Genomic DNA, 20,112 nt, shown 5'->3' on the forward strand with positions numbered 1-20,112 from the left:
AGGTTCAGGGGAAATGTTAGAAATAATTACTTCACAGAAAGGGTAGTGGATAAGTGGAATAGCCTCCCATCAGAGGTGGTAGAGGCTAAGACAGTAGTACAATGTAAACATGCTTGGGATAGGCATATTGATATCCTTACAAAGAAATAAGGATTAAAAAGGGTTGAGTTTACCTGAAGGGTAAAAAAAGGGGCAGACTAGATGGGCCAAATGTTTCTTAACTGCCGTCACATTCTATGTTTCTATGTTTTTATGAATACCTGCATTTATACACATTCAATCTTAGTAAATGCCCCCCCTCCCCCCAAAAAAAATATACAAGTCTGTCTTGGAATCTGCACATGCCCAGGTGACCTCCCTGCTGTATATTGTATAACACGTACGATACAGGAAGCTGGTGTGAAGGGAAGGTTTCATGTCACTATACTACACCACCTCCTGTGTATAGTATGAGACTCCCCTCTCTCTGCCTCACAGCTACATAGGAGTCTCAGCCATATCCAATATGTGTCCGGGATGGGTCCTGTCTCTCCTGTGTCTTCTCGCTGTCCACGGTAAGTCGGACGGCTTTTTTCTACTTGTACACCGCCTCAGCTCCCAACGTCTATGTAAGATCTGTCCATGGGACGTGGGCCAGGATTCTCTATGCGAAAAATGTGGTAAAAACCCTGTAATCTGGTTTTAAATGCATTTTGATATGCACAGAATCTCATGTACCAAACAGAGATAAATATGAAACAACATTAAGAACCCACAGACAATGACTACTAAAGGGCATTGGGTAAAACTGGATTCCAATGTTAGCCACTGTGGATATAGTAGAGCTTTTCGCTGTCCGTCCCCGTCTGGAGGGTGTCCCTCTGAGGTGTGGATGTAGTAGAGCTCTTCGCTGCCCATCCCTGTCTGGAGAGTGTCCCTCCGAGGTGTGGATGTAGTAGAGCTCTTCACTGTCCGTTCCCGTCTGGAGGGTGTCCCTCCGAGGTGTGGATACAGTAGAGCTCTTCGCTGTCCATCTCCATCTGGAGGGTGTCCCTCCGAGGTGTGAATACAGTAGAGCTCTTCGCTGTCCGTCCCCGTCTGAGGGTGTCCCTCTGAGGTGTGGATACAGTAGAGCTCTTCGCTGTACATCCCTGTCTGGAGAGTGTCCCTCCGAGGTGTGGATGTAGTAGAGCTCTTCGCTGCCCATCCCTGTCTGGAGGGTGTCCCTCCGAGGTGTGGATGTAGTAGAGCTCTTCGCTGTCCATCCCCGTCTGGAGAGTGTCCCTCCGAGGTGTGGATGTAGTAGAGCTCTTCGCTGTCCGTCTCCATCTGGAGGATGTCCCTCTGAGGTGTGGATATAGTAGAGCTCTTTGCTGTCTGTCCCCGTCTGGAGGGTGTCCCTCCAAAGTGTGGATGAAATAGGGGTTACCAAGGTGAGGGGAAGAGAGAGACTCCAGCCTCACCGTATGGTCCTGACCAGTAAGTTATGATGTGTCAACCCTTTTTTCAATATCAACCCTGTGATTGTTGACCTTTTTGTGTTGGTCTATGGACTGTCGACACAGACATTGTCAACCAGCTAAAATGTGTGTACTGTGGGCATAAGCTTGGCATCTATCTGATTGGCAGACAGGGCCGGCGCCACCACTAGGCAAATCTAGGCATTTGCCTAGGGCGCCGGCCACTGGAGGGCGGCATTTCGCCCCCCCCCCCCCCCCGTGCCGCGGGGGCACCTGTCCTGCGGCTGTGTATATCAAGCTTGCGACGGCGGCAGCGGGGGGTCCCTGCAGTCAAGAAATAATGAGCGCTATCCGCCTGGCTACGCGGAAGCGCTTCTGTTGTGGAAACACTGGCCGCACGCTGATTGGCTGAGATTCAGCCAATCAGCGTGCGCCGTGCGGCCAGTGTTTTCACAACAGAAGCGCTTCCGCGTAGCCAGGCGGATAGCGCTCGTTATTTCTTGACTGCAGGGACCCCCCGCTGCCGCCGCCGCCGCAAGCTTTATATACACAGCCGCAGGACAGGTACACCCCCCCCGGCACCGGGGCGCCCCCACCCCGACTCGCCTGGGACGCTCCGGTGCCTTGCACCGGCCCTGTTGGCAGATAATGTATGGATCGGGCAGATAATTGCATATATACCCGGTTTACGAGGAATCTGTTCTAAAGGTAAAATGTAGGGGTAATTCAGACCTGCTTGATAGGCTGCTTATATTTGAAGCCTACAAACAAGTTAACGCCACCCCGCTGAACGCACACACACCCCCCCCCCCACTAGCCGGATCCCCTCGCTACGCTGTGTACACTTGCACAGAGGAGAAATCAATTCTGGTTGCTCAGCATCAAGTAACGTTTCTCTGTTCGCGGTCCAGGACTTGCTTTTCTGCTGGGGGCGGGGTCTGACATCATGTGACATCATCCGCCATCCCTGAGCAGGCAGGGGAATGCCAGCAGACCCTAGGGCCCGCCAATAAAATGCTGGGGGTCCACCCTGAAACACCCCCTGTTTGTCAATCAGGCAGCAAATGTCCCAGCCAATGAAAATATCAGCGAAGGTGCTCGCTGCACATGTGCATTGTCCCCCACCCTCAGGGACCAGGCTGAATTGGGTCCTGTGCAAGCCGATCTGAATCGGTCCCTTAGTGCGCAATGATAAATAAAATGCTAACTCTTGTCTCAATTGTGAAAAAGTGTTCTTGCGAATTGTTACATGTGTTTTGGTAGAATCTATGGCATTATATACAGCCATGCTGATATGGTTAGTGATATATGGAGAAGTACTGTATACTCATGGTTATGATTCATTTATAGCCAAATAAAGAAGTGAAACTCAAATAAAATAAAGAAATGAGATGTGATTTGCAAAACATGTGTCAAAATTGGTCCTCTGCCTTCATCTGTGCTCTACTGTGCTTCTCTGCATTCCCCTGTGCTCATATGTGCCCCTCTGCATTCCTCTGTGCTTCTCTGCATTCCCCTGTGCTCCTCTGCCTTCATTTGTGCTCCTATGTGCTCCTCTGCATTCCTCTGTGTGTCTCTGCATTGCACTGTGCTCATATGTGCTCCTCTGCATTGCTCTGCATACCTCTGTGCTTCTCTGCATTTCCCTGTGCTCCTCTGCCTTCATCTGTGCTCTTCTGTGCTTCTCTGCATTCACCTGTGCTCATATGTGCTCCTCTGCATTGGTCTGCATACCTCTGTGCTTCTCTGCATTCCCCTGTGCTCTTCTGTGCTTCTCTGCATTCCCCTGTGCTTATATGTGCTCCTCTGCATTCCTATGTGCTTCTCTGCATCCCCTTTGCTCCTCTGCCTTCATCTGTGCTGGTGTGCATTCCCTTGTGCTCATTTGTGCTCCTCTACATTCATCTGTGCTCCTCTGCCTTCATCTGTGCTCACGTGTGCTCCTCTGCATTCCTTAGTGCTCCTCTGCCTTCAACTGTGGCTCCTCTGCATTCGCCTGTGCTCATTTGTGCTCCTCTCATTCCTCTGTACTCCTCTGCCTTCATATGTGATACTACATGATTCTGTGCATTCTCCTGTGCTTATATGTGCTCCTCTGCATTCATCTGTGCTTCTCTGTGCTTCTCTGCATCCCCCTGTGCTCCTCTGCCTTCATCTGTGCTGGTGTGCATTCCCCTGTGCTTATCTGTGCTCCTCTACATTCTTCTGTGCTCCTGTGCCTTCATCTGTGCTCACATGTGCTCCTTTGCATTACCCTGTACTCCTCTGCCTTCATATGTGCTACTACATGGTTCTGTGTATTCTCCTGTGCTCATATGTGCTCCTCTGCATTCATCTGTGCTCCTCTGTGCTTCTCTGCATTCCCCTGTGCTCCTCTGCCTTCATCTGTGCTTCTCTGCATTCCCCTGTGCTCATATGTGCTCATCTGCATTCCTCAATGCTTCTCTGCATTCCCCAGTGCTTCTCTGCCTTAATCTGTGCTACTCTGTGCTTATCTGCATTCCATTGTGCTCATATGTGCTCATCTGCATTCCTCTGTGCTCCCCTGCCTTCATCTGTGCTTCTCTGCATTTCCCTGTGCTCCTCTGACTTCATATATGCTCCTCTGTGGTTCTCTGCATTCCCCTGTGCTTATCTGTGCTCCTCTGCATTCCTATGTGCTCCTCTGCCTTCTTTCCCTTGTGTACTCCTCTGCATTGATCTACATTCCACTGTGCTCCTCTGCAATTATCTGTGATCCTCTGTGCTTCACTGCATTCCCGTGCTCATCTGGGCAACTCTGTGCTCCTCTGCCTTCATCTGTGCTTCTCTGCATTCCCCTGTGCTTCTCTGTATTCCCCTGTGCTTCTCTGCATTCCCATGTGCTTCTCTGCATTCCTCTATGCTCCTCTGCATTCCACTGTACTCCTCTGCACACCTCTGTATTCCTCTGCATTCTTCTGTGCTCCTCTGCATTCTTCTGTGCTCCTCTGTACTCTGCTCCTCTGCATTCCTCTGTACTCCTCTGTGCTCCTCTGCATTCTGCATTCCTCTGTACTCCTCTGCATTCTTCTGTGCTCCTCTGTACTCTGCTCCTCTGCATTCCTCTGTACTCCTCTGTGCTCCTCTGCATTCTTCTGTGCTCCTCTGTACTCTGCTCCTCTGCATTCCTCTGTGCTCCTCTGCCTTTCTCTGTGCACCTCTACATTCCTCTGTGCTCCTCTGCATTCTTCTGTGCTCCTCTGTACTCTGCTCCTCTGCATTCCTCTGTACTCCTCTGTGCTCCTCTGCCTTTCTCTGTGCACCTCTACATTCCTCTGTGCACCTCTACATTCCTCTGTGCTCCTCTGCATTCCTCTGTGCTCCTCTGCATTCTTCTGTGCTCCTCTGTACTCTGCTCCTCTGCATTCCTCTGTACTCCTCTGTGCTCCTCTGCCTTTCTCTGTGCACCTCTACATTCCTCTGTGCTCCTCTGCATTCCTCTGTGCTCCTCTGCATTCCTCTGTGCTCCTCTGCATTCTTCTGTGCTCCTCTGTACTCCTCTGTGCTCCTCTGTATTCTTCTGTGCTCCTTTGCAATACTCTGTGTTCAAGTGGCCACAGGCCACGGGTAGCTGACATCCGCATTAAATGCTGGGCATTAACATGGGTGCAGCCCATCGCCACTGCCCCATGCCGCCCGCCCGCACTGCTAGGGTTGAACAGGATGGCGAACTAGCAGTTGCTGTGCTCGCTCGCACCAAGCGACTACACATGCGCATAAATGTATATGGTCATGTTCAGTCGCTCCCCATCGCTCCTCTGCATGAACACGCTGGGGAGTGGATGGACCTGAATAATATCCATAGTGCATTGATGTGAATTAGTCAGTGGAGCCTTTATTGAGGAGACTGGTGATATTGTGGTACCCAGGATAAGTCCACACAACGGTACATGAGACTCTTCTCTAGATTCCTAGTGTTACCGGACACCAGGACTTCAGCGTAGAGGAAGCTGATGAGATTTATGGAAGTGGAGTAAACGCTAAGTGATGCGTGTCAGGAACTTCCCAATAGTGACTTCCTTCTGTCAGTCTGATGTTACACGGAGCACTGGTAACACCCTGCTCAGTGGGTGAGATGCAATGCACTCACGGGGGTCACTGGTGTTAGTCGCCCCACCAATGTAACACCCTGCTCAGTGGGTGAGATGTAATGCACTCACCGGGGTCACTGGTGTTAGTCGCCCCACCATTGTAACACCCTGCTCAGTGGGTGAGATATAATGCACTCACCGGGGTCACTGCTGTTAGTCGCCCCACCAATGTAACACCCTGCTCAGTGGGTGAGATATAATGCACTCACCGGGGTCACTGCTGTTAGTCGCCCCACCAATGTAACACAATGCTCAGCGGGTGAGATGTAATGCACTCACCGGGGTCACTGGTGTTAGTCGCCCCACCAATGTAACACCCTGCTCAGTGGGTGAGATATAATACACTCACCGGGGTCACTGGTGTTAGTCGCCCCACCATTGTAACACCCTGCTCAGTGGGTGAGATGTAATGCACTCACCGGGGTCACTGGTGTTAGTCGCCCCACCATTGTAACACCCTGCTCAGTGGGTGAGATGTAATGCAGTCACCGGGGTCACTGGTGTTAGTCGCCCCACCATTGTAACACCCTGCTCAGTGGGTGAGATGTAATGCAGTCACCGGGGTCACTGCTGTTAGTCGCCCCACCATTGTAACACCCTGCTCAGTGGGTGAGATGTAATGCACTCACCGGGGTCACTGGTGTTAGTCGCCCCACCATTGTAACACCCTGCTCAGTGGGTGAGATGTAATGCAGTCACCGGGGTCACTGCTGTTAGTCGCCCCACCATTATAACACCCTGCTCAGTGGGTGAGATGTAATGCAGTCACCGGGGTCACTGGTGTTAGTCGCCCCACCAATGTAACACCCTGCTCAGTGGGTGAGATGTAATGCACTTACCGGGGTCACTGGTGTTAGTCGCCCCACCAATGTAACACCGGTACTCTTTACCTAGCACGGCGCCCGCGATTGTAATCGCGGGCGTCGGGGGTAAAAAATCGCGGGCATCGCGGGTAAATAAAAACGGGTGCGACGCGATGCCCGCGATGCCCGCGATTTTCCCATAGGGATCAATGTTAAAAGTCAGATTGGTCGCGATTTTAGCGTTAATTGGCTCAATGCCCGCGATTTTTACATAGGAAACAATGTTAAATGGGCCACAGAGCCCTAATAGTCCCCCTGAAGAGTGAAATGGCCCCCACAATTTTTAACGCCAACGATCAACGTGAACCCGAAGCGTGGCGAGCGCAGCGAGCCCGCGAGGGGCGGCGGTACGCGTCCTCCGACCTTTTCATACCCCCACTATCCACGTCGGCGTGGAGTTGAGAATAGAATAGTGTGGCGAGCGCAGCGAGCCACCGAGCCCGAAGCGTGGCGAGCGCAGCGCGCCCCGCGAGGGGACGCGGATACCTTCACAGTTATACGCGTCCCCTCACGGGCTTCACAGGTGTCCGTGGCGACGCGGACACCTGTGAAGCCCGCGAGGGGACGCGTTTACCTGTGAAGGTATCCGCGTCCCCTCGCGGGGCTCGCTGCGCTCGCCACGCTTCGGGCTCGGTGGCTCGCCACACTATTCTATTCTCAACTCCACGCCGACGTGGATAGTGGGGGTATGAAAAGGTCGGAGGACGCGTACCGCCGCCCCTCGCTGGCTCGCTGCGCTCGCCACGCTTCGGGTTCACGTTGATCGTGGGGTGGCGTTAAAAATTGTGGGGGCCATTTCACACTTCAGGGGGACTATTAGGGCTCTGTGGCCCATTTAACATTGTTTCCTATGTAAAAATCGCGGGCATTGAGCCAATTAACGCTAAAATCGCGACCAATCTGACTTTTAACATTGATCCCTATGGGAAAATCGCGGGCATCGCATCGCACCCGTTTTTTAGTGCATGCGATGGTCGCGATGGGCGCCGTGCTAGGTAAAGAGTACCGTAACACCCTGCTCAGTGGGTGAGATGTAATAAACTCACCGGGGTCACTGGTGTTAGTCGCCCCACCAATGTAACACTCTGGTCAGTTAGTCGCCCCACCAATGTAACACTCTGGTCAGCGGGTGAGATGTAATGCACTCAACAGGGTCACTGGTGTTAGTCGCCCCACCAATATAACACTCTGGTCAGCGGGTGAGATGTAATGCAGTCACCGGGGTCACTGGTGTTAGTCGCCCCACCAATGTAACACCCTGCTCAGTGGGTGAGATGTAATGCACTCACCAGGGTCGCTGGTGTTAGTCGCCCCACCAATGTAACACCCTGCTCAGTGGGTGAGATGTAATGCACTCACCGGGGTCGCTGGTGTTAGTCGCCCCACCAATGTAACACTCTGGTCAGCGGGTGAGATGTAATGCAGTCACCGGGGTCACTGGTGTTAGTCGCCCCACCAATGTAACACTCTGGTCAGCGGGTGAGATGTAATGCACTCAACGGGGTCACTGGTGTTAGTCGCCCCACCAATGTAACACTCTGGTCAGCGGGTGAGATGTAATGCACTCAACGGGGTCACTGGTGTTAGTCGCCCCACCAATATAACACTCTGGTCAGCGGGTGAGATGTAATGCACTCACCGGGGTCACTGGTGTTAGTCGCCCCACCAATGTAACACCCTGCTCAGCGGGTGAGATGTAATGCACTCACCAGGGTCGCTGGTGTTAGTCGCCCCACCAATGTAACACCCTGCTCAGTGGGTGAGATGTAATGCACTCACCGGGGTCGCTGGTGTTAGTCGCCCCACCAATGTAACACTCTGGTCAGCGGGTGAGATGTAATGCAGTCACCGGGGTCACTGGTGTTAGTCGCCCCACCAATGTAACACTCTGGTCAGTGGGTGAGATGTAATGCCCTCACCGGTGTCGCTGGTGTTAGTCGCCCCACCAATGTAACACCCTGCTCAGTGGGTGAGATGTAATGCACTCACCGGGGTCACTGGTGTTAGCCCCACCGCACAGGTGCTTCATTTTCCTTGGAGAGTTAGTGGAAGGAATAAAGGCTCACACGAGTGTTGTCCTTTTAAGGCCTCGCTTTGAGGTCATTTATTTTGTGTAAGAGGTCGGGTGAAAAGGAAGAAACACAGAGGCACATCACAGGCACATATCCACAATTCGCAGTGCAACATACTGTAGGTAAATATCAACAGTCTCCTTTATAACTGTACTGTGCAGTGTAACTTAAATGCTCAAATCCCAGGTGAATAGTCACGTGGTACTGACATTTGGGATATACATGCATGTTATCTTTGTGTAATGAAGGAGTGTATTCCTCAAAAGTTTAGATTAGTAATTTTGGACCTAGTGCAGTAAAGTCATTAAAATTCAGCACACTTGTTACATAGATGACTCATGAGTGTCCAGAATGTTCACAAGTATGATATGGCAAGAGCTCACCACTGCCACTGGATCCTCTCACTGCCACTGGGTCCTCTCACTGCCACTGGTCCTTCTCACTGCCACTGGGTCCTCTCACTGCCACTGGGTCCTCTCACTGCCACTGGTCCTTCTCACTGCCGCTGGGTCCTCTCACTGCCAGTGGATCCTCTCACTGCCACTGGATCCTCTCACTGCCACTGGGTCCTCTCACTGCCACTGGGTCCTCTCACTGCCACTGGTCCTTCTCACTGCCGCTGGGTCCTCTCACTGCCAGTGGATCCTCTCACTGCCACTGGATCCTCTCACTGCCACTGGGTCCTCTCACTGCCGCTGGGTCCTCTCACTGCCACTGGATCCTCTCACAGCCACTGGATCCTCTCACTGCCACTGGGTCCTCTCACTGCCACTGGGTCCTCTCACTGCCACAGTATCCTCTCACTGCCACTGGGTCCTCTCACTGCCACTGGTCCTTCTCACTGCCGCTGGGTCCTCTCACTGCCACTGGATCCTCTCACTGCCACTGGGTCCTCTCACTGCCACTGGGTCCTCTCACTGCCACTGGGTCCTCTCACTGGCACTGGATCCTCTCACTGCCACTGGATCCTGTCACTGCTAGGCTGACAGTGACTGTAAATACTCTATTGGGAAACGTGACTGTATGCTGGATATACACTGATGAAACACATGGTTGCGTGTTGTAGCAATGTTTAGAATATGGAAGGCTTATGCACCCTGTCACTAATAATGCAGAATAGTGGTAGAGTCAGGTGCTGACGTTGCATATGCAGAATAGTTCATATGCAGGACACTTCAGATGCAGAATAGTTCAGATGCTGAATAGTTCAGATGCAGAATAGTTCATATGCAGAGTACTTTAAATGCATAACACTTCAGTTGTAGGATACTTGCCAGGACCTCTGTTGGCCTTCTGCTGCTGGTACTCCTACTGGGTTCTCTCTCTCTCTCTGCCCAGGGCCACTCCCGATGCCTCAGCTCCAGGGACGCAGGCCCACTCTCCCTCTGACCTTTGCAGCTGCACTCTTGATGGTAGGGCTGACAGGCTGTCCTCACTGACCAGCGCTCTCTGCATGCTGCCAGTCTGTGCCCCCCATACACTTCAGGGCACGCTGCTTAATCTTCACCCAAGTCAGGCTGCTTTCCCCTGCCTTCAGCAGTGCCGAATTTCCCATTAGGCATGTGAGGCACGTGCCTAGGGGCGGCACATGTTTGGGGGCGGCACTTGGATGCATGTGATGGTACTATTGTGAGATGGGTGTAGGTGCCTGCTGCCGTGCAGGTGTCGTCGGACCACTTACCTGGCGCCGCACCCTCTCACCTTCAGGCAGTGCCAAATCACGGTCCTGGAATTCTCTGGCACCCGGACACGAACACCTAGTAGGAAGGAAGAGAGATAGGCAGGAACACACACACGGACAAACAAGATGACACTCACCGTCCTCACTCTTGTACTGCGTCCGCACTCTTGTACTCTAACTCTCGGTTCTCCTCCCTGTAAGGAGACAAACACCAGACCCGTGCAGAGCCTAACGAACCTAAACGTGGCACGACTACATAACTACAACACAAAGCCCTAGAACTGACTAAGTGTGTGTGGTACAACACAACTACGAAAATCTAAACAACTTTGCTCTGCATGGACAACAACATACAATACAGTACAAGACCTTACCAACCAACTGCTCCTTTAACCTCTGCCTGTATTCGGATGTACTCCCTTCCTGACTAGAGCTGGCCAGCGTATGCTCACTCTAAAACGGTACCAGTTAGCTACCTGGGGAACCACAAGGGGACTGCCGCGGAGCACGTCTACCTGTTAACCCCAACCACCCACCTGAAACCTCAATATGGGGTCTAGGGCCCTTTTACTAACCACTTACACCAGCGCCTTCACTGCACTCCTAACTGGCGGCTCAGGCCTAGTGCCTGTCTGTCCACAGGCCTAGTGCCTGACTGGGGGCACAGGCCTAGAAGCCTGATTCAATTAGCCCCCCGAGCTATGGGGGCCTCGGGCCTTACGCCCGGTGCTGTGCCACGGGCCTAGTGCCCGGCTAATTTGGGAAAAAGGGAATCCCTGGGGGCCAGGAGGGCCCAGTGAAGTACCAAGGGCCAGGAGGGCCCAACAATCAATTACCCACGGGCCAAGTGGGCCCGACTGTACCACCCACAGGCCGAGGGGGCCTGGTTATGCTCACGGGCCTAATGCCCGAACACCCGGTGGTCCAGTGGAGGAGGGTAAGTGGCACTGGGGCCACTTACCTGATGCTGCGAGGGGCCGCCATCTTCTTTCTTCTACCGCTGGCCTGTCCTGGCCAGCGGCGTCGCCTCTTCCTCTCTGCAGCCAGATGACGCCGGAGATCTTCTTGCTTGATCCCGGCGTCCTCCTGTGTCTGCAGCGGCCGACGGGGTCCTTCTCCTCTTCGCCGCCATCTTCTTGGTCCAGCGCCGTCTTCTTTCTTCACCCAGGGCACTCCTGTGCTCCGCCGACGTGGGCTCTCCCTCCTTCTTCGCCTCCCGGCGGCGTCTGACGTCAGACGCCGGGGGCGGGCTTGGGGACGGCGCGGCGAGCGCTGATTGGCTCGCCGCGGCCGTCTACCATTGGCCGCCGATTCGGGAGCCATGATTGGCTCCCGAACGGCGCCGGATCCAAAGCCTAACTCTGTCCACCGCCGCTTCGCCGCCCGCACTGTCAGCGCTGGGATCGGTGTCTTGATCCCAGCGCTGTCTGGAACCTGATCCCACTGGGGACTCCGCTCCCTCTCCCCCTCACACTGTTGCTCCGGCGCTGGGAGCAGGAGAGCGCTCCCAGCACCGGGGCACATCTTTACACTATCAACCTGAAATGTACCAGTAACTGCAAAATGCTTCCACTGTACTGCACCAGGTTCCATCTTGAATAGAGTGTAAATAGATAGGACATGCAGATACTACCCCTGTAAGTTGTCCTACTCAGCAAATCATCAAATGAGGGCTTATAACTAATCAATAAAAAATATTACAATTAGGCAGGGGTGCGGCCATTATTTTTGTGCCTACGGGCGCCCTCACCCCTAAATCCGCCCCTGGCCTTCAGGGCTCTGCCAGCTTCAGCATTCACCAGCCAACTCCACACTTCTCACTCTGCTTTCTCCAGCCTTCAGGGCTCTGCCAGCTTCAGCATTCACCAGCCAACACCACACTTCTCACTCTGCTGTCTCAGACTCCCAGGGAGAGATTCCATCCAGGATTTCCCACCTTTTTCTGCAAACTACTGAGTTCTGTACATTGTTGCTTTTTGCAAACTGACCTCCCTGCTGTGAGCTGGGCTGTTAACCCTTGTTGTGCTATATCAGCTCAGTTCTGTGCAACTCAAGTAACACTTTTTAACATACCCTCCAACATTTGAGGGGCAGAAATCGGTACATATTTAGGAAGGGGGCGTGGCCACAGGTAAATTAGGCATGGCCACGGGTAAAGTGGGCGTGGTCACGCCCCCTTTCCGAATGTGTACTGGGCAGTTTTTTCCCCCCATATTATTTTTTCTTGTGGCCCGAGACAGTGTTAGGTAACACAGTGGCCCAGTGAGGGGTGTGACTGTCACATGGTGGCTTGGTGGGCTGCTGGCATATTAAATCAGCATATTTAATATACTTATTTTTTAAATAAGTATATTAAATATACTGATTTAATATGCCAGCAGCCCACTACTAAGCCACCATGTGACATGAGCTCTGCAGAAACAGGTGCAACACGATGCTGGAGTGATAATTACAGTGCAGCCTACACCTACTTGCTGCAGACTCTGGAGGATGATCGATCAGCTGTGGCAGGCAGCAGCTCCGGACCGCAGGGGCGGATTGGACCACCGGGAAACCGGGCCATTTCCCGGTGGGCCGGCCCCTAATAGTCACTAAAAGGCCGCTCACCCCATTGGCGGGGCCGCAGACCGCCATCTCTGCGGTTAACGGGCGGCCGTGGCCGCAGCACTGTGCCCCAAACAAATATGGCTGCGGGCAGCCTCGGCTATTACAGAAATAAAAATGGCCGCGGGAGTGCTGGTGCGCATGTGCGACCGCACGCAGCTGCTCCCGCGGTTCTGTGTGTGGCAAGCACTCACTGTGAGGATGGTTGCGCAGGGAGGCTCTCTCCCTGCTGTACATCCCCGGCCGCTTCTGTCCTCAGACTCTGTAGCTGCCGGCTGCCAGCACACTGTCACACTACATTAGAGGCAGCAGCGCCGGCAGCACAGAGCTCTCTCCCTGGCTTCCTTCCAACCCACTTTCATATGTCATCAGTCATGACAGCAGGGACTGGAAAGGGGGCGGAGCAACACAGAGTTGAGGGGCGGGGCTACACGGGTGGAAGGGGGCGGAGCTACACGGGAGCACACATCTAATGAAAGGAAGAAGTAGGTGAAGTGCCAGCCAGCTTGATTTTAAGGTAACTAAAGTGTGAGAGAGAGGTTCATACTGTGAGGCATATGTATAATGGACATCACGGTGTGGGGCATATGTATAATGGGCATCACGGCGTGTGGCATATGTATAATGGACATCTCTGTGTGTGGCATATGTATAATGGACATCACGGTGTGGGCATATGTATAATGGACATCACGGTGTGGGCATATGTATAATGGGCATCAGGGTGTGCGGCATATGTATAATGGACATCACGGTGTGGGCATATGTATAATGGACATCACGGTGTGGGCATATGTATAATGGGCATCAGGGTGTGCGTCATATGTATAATGGGCATCACGGCGTGTGGCATATGTATAATGGAGCATCACGGTGTGGCATATGTATAATGGGCATCACAGTGTGCGGCATATGTATAATGGGCATCACGGCGTGTGGCATATGTATAATGGAGTATCACGGTGTGTGGCATATGTATAATGGACATCACGGTGTGGGCATATGTATAATGGGCATCACGGTGTGGGCATATGTATAATGGGCATCAGGGTGTGCGTCATATGTATAATGGGCATCACGGCGTGTGGCATATGTATAATGGAGCATCACGGTGTGGCATATGTATAATGGGCATCACAGTGTGCGGCATATGTATAATGGGCATCACGGCGTGTGGCATATGTATAATGGAGTATCACGGTGTGTGGCATATGTATAATGGACATCTCTGTGTGGGGCATATGTATAATGGACATCACGGTGTGGGGCATATGTATAATGGACATCACGGTGTGGGCATATGTATAATGGGCATCAGGGCGTGCGGCATATGTATAATGGGCATCACGGCGTGTGGCATATGTATAATGGAGCATCACGGTGTGGCATATGTATAATGGGCATCACAGTGTGCGGCATATGTATAATGGGCATCACGGCGTGTGGCATATGTATAATGGAGTATCACGGTGTGTGGCATATGTATAATGGACATCACGGTGTGAGGCATATGTATAATGGGCATCACGTGTGTGTGGCATATGTATAATGGGCATCACGGTGTGCGGCACAAGTATAATGGGCATCACGGTGTGCGGCATATGTATAATGGCATCAGGGTGTGCGGCATATGTATAATGGGCATCACGGTGTGCGACATATGTATAATGGCATCAGGGTGTGCGACATATGTATAATGGCATCAGGGTGTGCGGCATATGTATAATGGCATCAGGGTGTGCGGCATATGTATAATGGCATCAGGGTGTGCGGCATATGTATAATGGCATCAGGGTGTGCGGCATATGTATAATGGCATCAGGGTGTGTGGCATATGTATAATGGCATCAGGGTGTGTGGCATATGTATAATGGCATCAGGGTGTGCAGCATATGTATAATGGCATCAGGGTGTGCGGCATATATATAATGAGCATCACGGTGTGGGGCATATGTATAATGGGCATTACGATGTGCGGCATATGTATAATGGAGCATCACGGTGTGGGGCATATGTATAATGGCATCAGGGTGTGCGGCATATGTATAATGAGCATCACGGTGTGGGGCATATGTATAATGGGCATTACGATGTGCGGCATATGTATAATGAGCATCACGGTGTGCGGCATATGTATAATGGAGCATCACGATGTGCGGCATATGTATAATGGAGCATCACGGTGTGGGGCATATGTATAATGGAGCATCACGGTGTGGGGCATATGTATAATGGAGCATAACGGTGTGTGGCATATGTATAATGGGCATCACGGTGTGCGGCATATGTATAATGGGCATCAAGGTGTGGGGCATATGTATAATGGCATCACGGTGTGCGGCATATGTATAATGGAGCATCACGGTGTGCGGCATATGTATAATGGAGTATCACGGTGTGTGACATATGTATAATGGGCATCACGGTGTGCGGCACAAGTATAATGGGCATCACGGTGTGCAGCATATGTATAATGGCATCAGGGTGTGCGGCATATGTATAATGGGCATCACGGTGTGAGGCATATGTATAATGGCATCAGGGTGTGCGGCATATGTATAATGGGCATCACGGTGTGCGGCATATGTATAATGGGCATCACGATGTGCGGCATATGTATAATGGGCATCACGGTGTGTGACATATGTATAATGGCATCACGGTGTGTGGCATATGTATAATGGAGCATCACGGTGTGCGGCATATGTATAATGGAGTATCATGGTGTGTGGCACATGTATAATGGGCATCACGGTGTGCGGCACAAGTATAATGGGCATCACGGTGTGCGGCATATGTATAATGGCATCAGGGTGTGCGGCATATGTATAATGGGCATCACGGTGTGAGGCATATGTGTAATGGGCATCACGGTGTGTGGCATATGTATAATGGGCATCACGGTGTGTGGCATATGTATAATGGGCATCACGGTGTGGGACATATGTATAATGGGCATCACGGTGTGTGGCATATGTATAATGGAGCATCACGGTGTGTGGCATATGTATAATGGAGCATCACGGTGTGGGGCATATGTATAATGGAGCATCACGGTGTGGGGCATATGTATAATGGAGCATCACGGTGTGTGGCATATGTATAATGGGCATCACGGTGTGCGGCATATGTATAATGGGCATCAAGGTGTGGGGCATATGTATAATGGCATCAGGATGTGTGGCATATGTATAATGGGCATCACGGTGTGCGGCATATGTATAATGGGCATCAAGGTGTGGGGCATATGTATAATGGGCATCAAGGTGTGGGGCATATGTATAATGGGCATCACGGTGTGCGGCATATGTATAATGGAGCATCACGGTGTGCGGCATATGTATAATGGAGTATCACGGTGTGTGACATATGTATAATGGGCATCACGGTGTGCGGCACAAGTATAATGGGCATCACGGTGTGCAGCATATGTATAATGGCATCAGGGTGTGCGGCATATGTATAATGGGCATCACGGTGTGAGGCATATGTATAATGGCATCAGGGTGTGCGGCATATGTATAATGGGCATCACGGTGTGCGGCATATGTATAATGGGCATCACGGTGTGCGGCATATGTATAATGGGCATCACGGTGTGTGACATATGTATAATGGCATCACGGTGTGTGGCATATGTATAATGGAGCATCACGGTGTGCGGCATATGTATAATGGAGTATCATGGTGTGTGGCACATGTATAATGGGCATCACGGTGTGCGGCACAAGTATAATGGGCATCACGGTGTGCAGCATATGTATAATGGCATCAGGGTGTGTGGCATATGTATAATGGGCATCACGGTGTGTGGCATATGTATAATGGGCATCACGGTGTGAGGCATATGTATAATGGCATCACGGTGTGTGGCATATGTATAATGGGCATCACGGTGTGCGGCATATGTATAATGGCATCAGGGTGTGCGGCATATGTATAATGGGCATCACGGTGTGAGGCATATGTATAATGGGCATCACGGTGTGAGGCATATGTATAATGGGCATCACGGTGTGCGGCATATGTATAATGGGCATCACGGTGTGCGGCATATGTATAATGGGCATCACGGTGTGCGGCATATGTATAATGCCATCAGGGTGTGCGGCATATGTATAATGGCATCAGGGTGTGCGGCATATCTATAATGGGCATCAGGGTGTGCGGCATATGTATAATGGGCATCACGGTGTGCGGCATATGTATAATGGCATCAGGATGTGTGGCATATGTATAATGGGCATCACGGTGTATGGCATATCTATAATGGGCATCACTGTCTCCTCCACCACTTTGTGACTCCCCTCCCTGCATCCCCTGCCACTCTGCATCCCCCCTCCTACCCTGCATCCTGTGCCACCATGCCCCCTCACACTCTGCGTCCTGTGCCACCCTGTGTAAGTCCTCACTCCCTTCGTTCTCAGCCACTCTGCATCTCCCCTCCCAGCATTCTACGGCACCCTCCATCCCCCCCTCCCTCCCTGCATCCTCTTCCACCCTGCCACTCTACTGTGTTGGGAGACCCCCTGTCACCCCCCCCCCCCCATCTCTATCTCCCCAGCCCCACAGGCTGTAGAATAAACGCTGTACGCATGCGCCTATTCTGCAGCCTGAGGGGCTGGGGACATAGCCAGCAGCTAAGAGAGCCACTAGCCATGCCCTCCCAGCGGCAAAAATTGGGCGTGGCCTTGTTGGAATAGGCCACACCCCCATATTGATAGGCCACACCCCCTAAAAATTCGGACGCGCCTCCGGCGCGCAACAACACCCCCCCCCCCCCGCCTCTTAGGGCTGCTTCAAGATTTTTCCCGGGCTGGTTTTAATTCCCAATCCGCCCCTGCCGGACCGGGACGGTGACCCGGCTGCTTCGTCCTCCTGGAGAGATCCCCCCTCATGTTCACCCCGGCTGGCCACCGCACCCTCTCTGGCCTCACATGATTCGCGGCCTAACTTCTCATGCGCAGACCTTGAGGTCAGAGTTTCTCATCCTTCCCCTGCGTGCGCAGGGTGCGGTGCTGGCGGCATGTGACGTCATGCAATGGCCGCCGCAATGCACTCATGGGAACGGAGAGAGGGGAGAGCTGGCGAACCACACAGGGCAGCAAACATCGGGGCCAAGGAACTGCTGAGCCGAGCGGCAGCCAGGAGGAGGAGGAATGCACTTTTTCACGGGGCACTGGAAAAGCGGTACATTCGGTACAAAATGATTTTGCCGGTACAGACTGTTAAAAAACGGTACTGTACCGGTAAAATCGGTACAGTTGGAGGGTATGCTTTTTAATACACAGTCATGTTGGAGCCTGTAGTGTCACAGATACTTTGTGCCTGCAGGCCTTTACAGTGTTTCCATTACTTTATGCTGCTGGCACTTGTAGTGCCCCAGCTTGTGGGGTGCCACACACTTCTCTCCGGCCATATGCTGCGGTGAGGGAGAGGACACAATATCAGTCAGGACAACATCTGCAGTATACAAAGTATATCAGGGTTGCCGACCCTCCCGGAATTTCCGGGAGTCTCCCGAAAATCGGGTACCCCCTCCCGGCCCCCCGGAAGGGTGGGCAACCCTCCCGGATTCAGGGGGGACCCCCGCCGACCCCCGGATCGCGGCATTAAAATGCCGCAATCCTCAGGTCTCAGAGGAGGGGGCGGAGCTAAAACGGCACAATCGCGTCATTTTAGCCCCGCCCCCTCCACGGAGATATGTGAATTTGATGCTTTAACAGCATGGGGCGGGGCTTAGTGATGTCACTCGTAAGCCCCGCCCCCTGAGCGGCTTCTGAAACTCTCCTCTCCGAGCTTCTCCCGGAGACGAGAATCTTAAAGTCGGCAACCCTGAAGTATATACAACCTGGACATTATACAAGTATTTTATACTAACAGACACCAGTTACTGTAACTATTATAAGGTATTGTCAACTATGGAAAAACCTGAGGTGAGAATGGGAACCTGCCGGGACCGAGGGCCTGATTCAGAACTGAACGATTTCTCCCCTGTTTTATAAGTCATCCTGGACTGACTTATCCAGTGCCCACTATCCAAACTGGCAATAATGCACCTTTGTCCGCATGGGTACGCCCACAAAGCGATGAGCAATACTTTCTATTTAAAAAGCCACGTGATGGTACGGATTTCACTGTTTATTCAGGTTAATAATACGTAGGAGCAAAACATAAATAAAAACACCCAAATTCAGTGATTTTTAGCTGTTTTTTTTTTCTATTTTTAATACAGATCCAAAACCTAAAAGGGTAGTTTTGCCAAAACCAATCAAGAACCCATACACGACAGGAGATACAGATCCAAAACCAAAACAGGAAAAGTGCCCGGTGCACCCACTCATTACTAACTCTGCACCCACTCCGCACCCACTCATTACTAACTCTGCACCCACTATGTTGTGAGTGAAGCAGACGTGAGGCGGTTACTGAGCTGGGGTATAATGCATACCTCCCAACTTGTGGCCGGAGGAAATAGGGACACTCGTGCGCCGAAGCCGCGCGAGCGTCCGAAAAGGGGGCGGGGCGTATGCAAATGAGGGCGCGGCTTATACTAATTAGCCGCGACCTCATTTTCATACGAGAATAGACGCTGTGCGCATGCGCACCAGCGTCTATTCTACTAGATTGGGGGGTCTCCCAACTGCCACCCCCCACAGCGGGACAATGCCTCATACGAGAATAGACGCTGTGCGCATGCGCACCAGCGTCTATTCTACTAGATTGGGGGGTCTCCCAACTGCCACCCCCCACAGCGGGACAATGCCTGCCGCGGGTGGGACAGCGGGACAGTACCCGAAAATCGGGACTGTCCCTCTAAAATCGTGACAGTTGGGAGGTATGCAATGGCCTGGGCTAAGCCTCTCATGGCTTCCTGCCTCTGTTGCTTCTACAGTCACCACAGTCATTATTAGTTATATGCCGCGGAAACTTTGTGGTGCCCCACAGACAAAACAATACAAGCAAATGTAACGGGGGATTCAGACTGGTTCTGTCAGTTCCTTATTTGACCCTGTTTTGATATTCAGGGCAGCCGAGAGGGGGGGGAGAGGGTACAAATTACCCGGGCCCAGGAATGCTGGAGGGGCCCCGCAGGGGCCCTGGTGTGACCCCTCCCTTCCCCCTCCGTCCCTCCTGGGTAGCAACAGCAGCAGACACTTTTACAACATGTGCTGTGCTGACAGCAGGCTCAGCATGAGTGTCTCACTGACAGCGTCAGAGGTCATGCTGAGCCTGCTGTCAGCACAGCAGGTGTGTGCTGCTGCTGAGATTACAGTTTTTAGAGTTTTCTTTCACCCTCCTCTAAACATTTTGGGGGTGTGGCCTAAGTGCGTGAGGTGC

At 52.2% G+C, this 20,112-nt stretch overlaps 1 protein-coding gene across 1 annotated transcript in view; it reads left to right on the plus strand.

The window, feature by feature from the left end:
- Window positions 1-493: 493 nt before the first annotated feature.
- The window catches only part of LOC146025361 (HEPACAM family member 2-like), a 46,136-nt gene continuing 26,517 nt past the window's right edge, over window positions 494-20,112 (plus strand). Inside the window, exon 1 of the mRNA XM_083155514.1 lies at window positions 494-554. Coding sequence (XP_083011640.1) covers window positions 506-554 — 49 coding nt within the window. The 5' untranslated portion in view covers window positions 494-505. The remainder of the gene's footprint in view (window positions 555-20,112) is intronic.

Source organism: Crinia signifera, chromosome 1 (genome assembly GCF_055691185.1).
Source record: "Crinia signifera chromosome 1, ASM5569118v1, whole genome shotgun sequence".
Lineage (NCBI taxonomy): Eukaryota > Metazoa > Chordata > Amphibia > Anura > Myobatrachidae > Crinia > Crinia signifera.